The 9313-nt window shown below is 32.1% G+C and overlaps 1 protein-coding gene across 1 annotated transcript; it reads right to left on the bottom strand.

Moving 5' to 3' along the window:
• Positions 1-3245: 3245 nt before the first annotated feature.
• LOC105317222 (uncharacterized) lies at positions 3246-8497 on the bottom strand. Its single transcript, XM_034472091.2, has 4 exons — positions 7834-8497; positions 7467-7512; positions 7194-7259; positions 3246-6930 (listed from the first exon to the last, which is right to left on the bottom strand). Exons 1-4 carry the CDS (start codon positions 8206-8208, stop codon positions 6551-6553), a joined length of 867 nt encoding a protein of 288 aa, XP_034327982.2. The 5' UTR covers positions 8209-8497; the 3' UTR covers positions 3246-6550.
• Between the last annotated feature and the right edge of the window lie 816 nt (positions 8498-9313).

Genomic DNA, 9313 nt, shown 5'->3' with positions numbered 1-9313 from the left:
AAACTTGATATTTGACTTTCAAATTTTGACATAGCATTAAAAACTTCTATATATATCAGTATAAACATTGGAAATAGAAAAATAAAATTTTGAAATTTTTTAGCCAAATCGTGTCCAAGTCCCTTTAAAACGAAGCTTCAAATCTGCCGATTATTTGATACTAGTTTTTAATATGAATGAATTCTGTACGTCTAGCATTAACGGCAGCATCTATGTAAACGAAAGATGCGGGTTTTTTTTACTGGTTTGATATAATTCGCTTTTAACGTTAAGATACATTCCCTGAGAACTATCGACAGGAATGCAGATCGTGACGTCAAAGTTAATTATGAAGTCATATCGTATAAAGTACAGACACACCGCTGTAAAATCAATCGGGAAGCCTTAACATGCCCGCGCACCGCGTTTCACAATGACGCTGTATTGTATAAAATGATACATCAAAATTTTTCTTATCAAATTTTTAATTTGAAGTACAAATTTGATTAAATTTCGTTGAACACTTGACAAGATATTGATGTTTATAGCATGATATATACGTGACATCGCCGCGTCATGGATTTACGTCTTTTTTAAGGTATACGTTTACTCAGAATGAAAAAAAATCCACTGATGACAATGGAAAACCATCTATTGTGTGTTAAAGACCTATCATGGTAGTGCTATTTTTCACTTTCAAAAAGTATGTCAATGATCTACTTTTTTAGTTAAGGGCCATTGAATATTTTTTGAAAGAAGATGGGTGGATAAGGCGTGTAAAATGCCCATACACGGTCGGACAAGCTACCGAAAAATTAAAATATCAATAAATCTGGGGCCCGTTTCACAAAGCTATCTTATGACAAATATCTGTCTTAAGACCAAAATTTGTCATAAGTTTTTATCATAGCTGTTTCACAAAAGTGTCTTAACTTATGATAATCTTAAGATTGTTCAAAATCATAAGACACCCAGATACTTCTCTTATGTCAATTTTTAAACATGGCGGCGGCCTATGTTTTGATAAGAAATAGGCAACTAAAAAGGCGTGAGCGTGTATTCAGGGACAGAATCAACCCATTTGATTACATGGACGGTTGTGACATCTTAGATCAAGTTCAAGTTCAGTTTATTCGCTCATACCAAATAATTTGGTACAAAAGTAACAAATATAATACACACAAATACAAATCGTCAAAGGTACATACAAACAGGTACATTATCATACAGGGAAAAAATATAAATAAAAAAGGACAGACTATAGAATCACTAATTATGTAAGATTTTGGTATAAAGGATCATAATAGGAAAACAACTAAGAGGAGCAGACAGCATCAAAAATATTTGAAATAAATGCACATAATTTTCTTAGCGATTTACAATTGCAATTAGTCATGAATTCAGAAAACATAAAAAATAATAGAGAAGTTCCGTTTGCCACGACATGTTATCTTTGAATTATGTAATGAGCTCAATGATCGTTTAGAGCACCCAACCAAAAAATCACATATGCTCTTCAACATCATTGCAAGTCATGGTTGCGCTAAGCTTTTATGCAAGTGGAAGTTTTCAAGCTGTATGTGCAGATCTTTATGGTATAAGTAAAGCAAGTGTGTCCAGAATTGTTTACGCTGTTACATCTACTCTAGTTGCCTTAAGTCCTGTCTATATTAAATTTCCTTCTACTGACAGAGATATAAACAATACTATACTGGACTTCGCTCATATATGTAATTTCCCAAATGTGATAATAACGGGACACATATTCCTATTCAGGCACCTTCAACTCGTGAGTATTTGTTTGTTAACAGAAAAAACTTTCATTCAATAAATGTGATGGCAGTTTGCAATTTCAATTTGAAATTTTTGAATTTGATAGCAAAGTGGCCTGGATCATCTCATGACGCATTTGTGTTCTCAAACTCTGTTTTGTGTCAAATGTTTGAGAATGGCAACATTATTAGAGGTTTTCTATTTGGTGACAGTGCATATCCGTTAAAGAATCACTAACACCCGTCTTGAACCCAAGCAACCCCCATGAGGAGGCATACAATGATGCCAACACAAAAACCAGGGCCCCCCATTGAGCGAGCGTTTGGCGTCCTTAAAATGAGGTTCCGATGCATCGATCGCTCCGGAGGGACCCTACATTTTCGGCCCGAGAAAGCTTGTGGAATCGTGACTGCTTGTGTGGTGCTACATAACATTTGCATAAAAAACAACGTCCATGTGCCCCGAAACATAAATAATTATCGTGTTTTTCATCAACCAGACAATGTTATATTCCAAGGAGTAAACAATGACGGTGCTGAAGTTAGAAAAAGATTAATTCAAACTCGATTCTGAGAACTAAGTAATTGCCATCTTTCCTTTGAATATTGTGTTCATTCAAATAAATTAAAATTTCAAAATTGTTTCTTTTGCTTTATATACGGGTAATGATAAAGTAATAGTAATTTAAAGATATTTCATCATTTTAGTGCGAGACATGCATTTGTATACAGGTATTTAGGAGGCCAAATGGTCAGTAAATTACAATTTTGAATTACTATAGAAAAAATTAAGATTCTATGATTTCAAAATTATCATTTTATATTTTTATAGATTTATCTTTCAAACATTCAGCCTCCTTAATGATCATCAATCAATAAAAGAACACTATTTTCTTCACTGGTTTGTTTTTATTGTTCTTATCAAAAGAAAGTACAAAAACATACGGTATGTTATAAAGTATCCAGTAATGTTATTAAATATATATTTACACTGCAGATTTCGTAAGTAAATTCTTTACTTTACAATTTACTGATTAAATTATGCAATCGCTACTATAATAATTATCTTAAGATTATCTTAAGATAAGTTAAAGTTATGACAGCTTTGTGAAACAGCTATGTCATATCTTATGATAATCATAAGTCAAATCTTATGACAATCTTAAGACATGTCTTATGATAAATCTTATGACAGCTTTGTGAAACGGGTCCCTGGTATTTAGGAGGCCAAATGGTCAGTAAATTACAATTTTGAATTACTATAGAAAAAAATAAGATTCTATGGTTTCAAAATTATCATTTTATATTTTTATAGATTTATCTTTCAAACATTCAGCCTCCTTATTAATCATCAATCAATAAAACAACGCTATTTTCTTCACTGATTTGTTTTCATTGTTCTTATCAAAAGAAAGTACAAAAACATACGGTACATTATAAAGTATCCAGTAATCATTATGTTATTAAATATATATGTATACTGCAGATTTCGTAAATAAAATCTTTACTTTACAATTTACTGATTGAATTTTATGTAATCGCTCCTATAATGATTATCTTAAGATTATCTTAAGATAAGTTAAAGTTATGACAGCTTTGTGAAACAGCTATGTCATATCTTATGATAATCATAAGTCAAATCTTATGACAATCTTAAGACATGTCTTATGATAAATCTTATGACAGCTTTGTGAAACGGGCCCCTGATATTTTTTTTAAAAAAATCATTTAAAACAATATACATTTTACATATCATTGATTTTTAACCTATAAACATTTTCAATACTTGGAATATGTTGACTCAAACAGGCGTGTACGTATCAAAACCGGCAAATACTGTCATGTTTTAGAACTTCAAGGCATTTTCTTTTATAGAGTGGGTCTGTGCTCCATATTTTTCTCATAGTCTAAATAAGGTCTATTGGAAAACAAACCGATTTCAGTCAACAAAAAAGTGGAGAGAAGACCCACTATACATTAAAAATATCATTTTGTATCCCAACAATAGAACGTTTTGAAAAAATAATACAAGTCCGTAAATTCGTGGTCAAAGTCAGACATAATATTTAAACAGCCTACTTTGTTGTGTCTGAAAGGGCTCATTGGTTAGAGTAACTGACATAAGCTAACCTTAAATACCGAGGGTTTTTATGTGATAGGTTCGATACCGCAAAAATTTCTGGAAATATTTTTTTTTCATATCTTTTGTTAAATATATCAAAAACAGAATATAGTTAGAAATTGTGCTTTTGCAAACGTGTATAATAATTTAATTGCGAAAAAGTAATCAAAATTGTATTTCACTACTAAACCGAATGGGCATTTGCGTCATCTTTTCCCCCCATCTTCATTAAAAAAAAATGCCTAAAAAATTTACCCTATGATTGGGATTTTCTTAATGGTGAAAAAATACAAATTGCTAAACTCTTTTAAAAATGAAATACAGTTTATGAATGGCAGTGACACTAAACAGACATAAAGCATTTTAAAAGTTTTCATTCACAATTTCATTTTCTAGTCCGAATTGACTCTATCAGTTTTCAAATCCCAACCCATTTTTGAATCAATTTAACAAAAAACTTAATGATGATGATACTTAAACATTTATAGCATTAAACTAAGTATTTTGACCTTACTATGCAGGCATAAAACTTATATGATGTCAATGATCAAAATTTTGAGATATGGGTGTTATTATCGTTTTTAAGCATTTTTCAATATTTTTGTAGCGTGTGCCGATCGATTATCTAAATGAAAAAGTGAGCTAAAACCAACAGAAAATATGCAAAATAATGTTGACTTACAATTCAAATCTTAACTTTGAATATTAGAGTACTACCAAATATATTTCAATGAAAAACAAAATCTGAACATTTTAGTCCGAATTTCCTCTGTTTCGCTAAAAGTCGAATTTTGTTTGAGCCTAATTCCATAATATAGTAAAAATATCGAATAGTATGTCAATGATAAAATTAATTCATTTCATAAATACTTTTAGTGTTTAGAACAAATTTTACTCATGAAATTGATAATAATATGAAAATGACACAAACAACACAATATTTTGAAACAGATATATCACAAACTTTTTCTAACTGATCTAAATATTTAAGGGAACATAACCGTCTATTTCGGATATCTACGCAATGCCTTTTGTCTCTAGATCAAGGAATAAAAGACTGGACATGTGAATAGTAATACAAGGCATTTTTGCTTCGATGGATAGAAATCACTAGAAAATGTACTGGAATTGACATATCAACCTAAAACTGAAAGCGAGTGAACAGGGTATCTTAAAATTGGTTCCAATATCTAATAAAAGCATATGTCTTTTAATAAAAGCATATGTCTATCAATAGATTATATTTTATTTCCAATTTTGGGCCCAGAGGGCATACAAGATTACAGATTATATACGCTCTGAAGGAAATTAAAATCTAAGTTCTTACGTCATGAGCTATATCATAAAGCTACGTTCATGACTTCTTGAAGAGACCGCAACAAACTGATCGCACATTAAATAATATCACATATATTACTCATCGATTGCAAAAAGAGTAAATAGTTAATTTATGAAAAACCAAATTTAAAAAAAATGTAAAATAGAGCATCGTGGCCAATTTTTATAGAGTACTTAATTGCGAAATTCTACCAGAAAGCCAAAGATCTAGAAATGACGTCACTAGCGTGCTGCGACTGTCCTTGCTTCACGATCTTAAAATCTTCAGATCTGAATCGAATTAGGTAGATTTTAAAAGCTCAATTTTTGTCAATTTAAGCGGATTTTTCAAGATTTTATCGCATCTGTGAAATTACTTTTGGATCCACCCTCGTTTATTGTATTCATACTCTTATTAGATGGAAAAATTTCCAGCCACACTTAGAAATTAATGTAAACATTAATTGACCTATGGTTTCGTCATTGATATTAAGCATTTTACATGAGCTGACATTTCAATAAATTCGTCATTTATGTAAGCTATTGAAGTTTGTAAACGACTTCAAAAGCTTATTTAACAATTATAATTTCGTAAAATTTTCTTGTCCATAAAAAAAGAGTTTGAATTTTACAAAACAATCCATACAATAAAAAAATGAGAACTGCCTTAACTCTGGCACAAGTTGCTTTTTAAAATTAAGATTGTGAACGATGCAAAACAAAATAAAAAAAAACCAAAAAAACAAAAAAAACAAAAACAAACAAAATACAAAACGAAAATCTAATAAACATTATCTAAACAAATTATCTTAAATGTGCATCAGTACGTTATAAAGAAGAAATAGCCTATTGTTCTTATAATTATAGGAATCTGAGACATCAACATGATCTGTGATTTACCTTTTTTTTGGTTGCTGAAAGTTTTGACCAATCGATAAAATGTTGATACAATGTATCAGCCCTGTCAGTTTCAATACAGCTATGAATCGCAATCGGTTTGCTTAAAACGCTCAGTGGATGTAAATATATCTCGGTAAACTTCAAAATGAATGCTACCTAATATTTTACAGTGCCGTTCGTTGCCTCTTGACAAAACATCGTTTAAAGTGTTAAATTCTGCAATGATTTAATTTAGGCAACATACTGTAAAACAATCAAGGACTATTGAACTGCAAATGCCATCTATTCTTTCAATGAAGAATTCGGAACTTCAAACATTGTCAATGATTTACATACAACCTAAACATCCCAACACACTGGATTGAGGATTGTGTCACAGCACAATAGATGGCACAGCAACATATTAAAACTGCATTCTTCTGTTATGATTTCGGAATTCTCCCGGTTTTGTCTTCGTTATTTATAACTTATATAATCCAAACACGCTGGATTGGGGATTGTTATGGATAAACCTGTTCAATGAACCAACAGCAACATGGATCGAATCCCTGGCCTTCAACTCCACCAAAATGGGACCCACTTGACTTGTGATGTAACTGTGTTGTCTCAACATAAACTTGTTCATTTGAAGCAACTGGTTGCCATTTTTGTACAACGCGTGCATTTCCGGCTTTGGGCGGTCTAGTTTGCTGTTTCCCGTGTAGGAATCGAACTGTATGTAGCTGTAGACTGCATACACGCCGTCACTAGGAACGGTCAGTTTGCCATATTGGGTAGAGTCCTCATACACCACGCCCCCTTTCTTATAGGTGGTCTCTCTGCCCAACGTCCAATGCAAACCTAAATAGAACGGTTCAAAATTGTTTAATCGACGAAGAATGTGCGTTATTCTGAGATAAAAAAAATCTTAGGTCCAGTGTGTTTGCAAATCGTAGAATTAAATTTAGAATGTGATTTTATCTCAATCGGCTTACGATTACGAAGTGTATATTGTGCGATTTTTTTCATAACTGAAAAACAGGGAAACCCAGGGCGTTGATGAGCATTTTATTACTGAATTTCTTTAAAAAATGTAAATTGTTTTCCTGGTTCCATTCCTTTACCTGAGGTACATTGTGTCAGGTTTAGGTTAATGTACAACAGTGCTCCAACTGTGCTCCCGTAATCATCTTTGTAAAAAAAAATTAAAAGAAAGAATGTTTTAAAAATAAGATAATTTTTAAAAATATATATATATATATCTCAATATCTTATAGGTATAGCTTAGAATTCTGTTTCATATAAGTCATCAGTATTTTTTTTAATGAAAATGTATACACCAATTCTCTCTCTCTCTCTCTCTCTCTCTCTCTCTCTCTCTCTCTCTCTGTGCATACCTTGTTTAGCCTGACACTCTTCTAGTAGTTGACCTGTGTTTGGTAGCTAATCAAATTTAAAAAACCCATTAAAGTGCTGTCTCTCCAATAACAACTAAATAATCTTCATTTGATTTTAAAGGATTTTAACTTCAAGATCAAATCAACGTTTCAATTAAATCGCATGATATTTCTAATCAATGAACAAAAGACAATTCCAGTCAAAATCTAAGCCATGATAACTATTGACCGAATTTCTGTATTTATACACCTGCCAGTAGTAATTATACGCATACAATTCATTCAAGATACTATGTAGACCTATATCGTGTATTATAAAGTTTCGCCTGTAATGAGAATATATAGCTTCATTAATTTTTGTACCAACCTCTAACTGGACATCAGGACTTATCCGTTTACAGCACACAAAGGAGGAATTCCCCGTGGCGAGCCTCATTGTGTCAGCATCATCGGCCCTCATCATGGGTTTGCACGGGGAGCAGGAGTAGAACGAGTCCTCGGGGAGAGAGGGCGCTGGTGTCAGTCCTGGGGGGTCATCTCTGTTGTCTCTGTGGTCCCCGACAATCTGAAGAACCACCCAGCAAAACACCACACCCAGAAAGAACACGTTCAGGGCAAAAGAAAAGATTACCGAACGTTCTATTCGTTTTTTATTATGAACTTCCGAATATTTTTCGTCATTTAAGCAGTGGGAGGAACAATCGTCCTGTGCCATTTCCTCTCTGACGAAACGAATGAACATTAGCTGGACCAGGGTCTTAAATACTGGTAGGCGTTTTACGCTTATAATTTTATATACCGGGAAATACCCATGACACTAAAATAAAATGGAGGTATTATATTAACTAGGACTGTAGCGGTAAAATTCTTTAAATTGCAAGATTATCTCGTAATTTCCTCCTTCCTTTTTTATCATGAATTTTGATCCCATTCTGCTTTAAAATATATAAGTATTAAAGGGGCTTGGTCACGATTTTGGTCATGCATTTTTTCTCCTCTGTTTTTAGTGTTTACAATGCTTCAGTAAGGCATCTAATAGCCAACTAAAATTTGAGTCTTAATCGCCGAGTTAAAAGCAAATTAACTATTCTTTGTTTTTAATATACCGATTTGTAAGCAGCACAGCTCAGGTGACGTTTTTGATTATATATTGAATGTTGAAAATAAAATTTCCAGGATTAGATTTAATATGAATTTGAAAATTGTTAGGAACTTTCTATTAATGTCAAGAATGGCAAAATCATGACCATGCTCCTTAAAAAACCATTGGCAAATGAATACTTAAAGAGTAATATTAAATAGGCATGATACCTGTACATGAATACACGATGAGTACATTTTTCATACAATGTACATTTTTTTCACATTTTATCAATAATTGAACAAAACATGAAGAGACAAAGACAAACATGTACACCCTCATTCGTTCACACACTCATTCAAAATCTACAAACCATAGAAAATCATACACTAGTATTTTAAAGCACACACTCATTCAAAATCTACAAACCATAGAAAATCATACACTAGTATTTTAAAGTTATGTTACGTTCGCATACATTACACGGTAACAAAAATTGACATTGAAAGTACATCACATACTGAAATTTCATGGAGAGGGCTTAAATATGTACATAGGCATTGCCTGCTGCCTAATCCATTTACGTAAATGTTTATTTGCATAATAAAATATGTTCAAATCAGAAACATTTCTGTTCTTACATTTGCCCTTTTAAATAGAGAGTCACACAATCCACATTGTCAGATTAATGGCGCAATATTAACAGTTATCATAGTGAAGAACTGTAATAAGGAATGATTCTTTGGCAAAAAGTTTTCCATTTATT

Source organism: Magallana gigas, chromosome 8 (assembly GCF_963853765.1).
Source record: "Magallana gigas chromosome 8, xbMagGiga1.1, whole genome shotgun sequence".
Classification (NCBI taxonomy): domain Eukaryota; kingdom Metazoa; phylum Mollusca; class Bivalvia; order Ostreida; family Ostreidae; genus Magallana; species Magallana gigas.
This window is presented reverse-complemented; position numbering and strand designations above follow the sequence as displayed.

What these genes read in the sequence shown, in the direction of transcription:
- LOC105317222 (XM_034472091.2), bottom strand. Translation starts at nt 8,208, where the DNA reads ATGTTCATTCGTTTCGTCAGAGAGGAAATGGCACAGGACGATTGTTCC. An exon ending in GTCCTGATGTCCAGTTAGAG is followed by an intron (nt 7,513 to 7,833) that starts GTTGGTACAAAA and finishes AAATTTGATTAG; the next exon opens with CTACCAAACACAGGTCAACT. An exon ending in CCTGACACAATGTACCTCAG is followed by an intron (nt 6,931 to 7,193) that starts GTAAAGGAATGG and finishes CGTTCTATTTAG; the next exon opens with GTTTGCATTGGACGTTGGGC.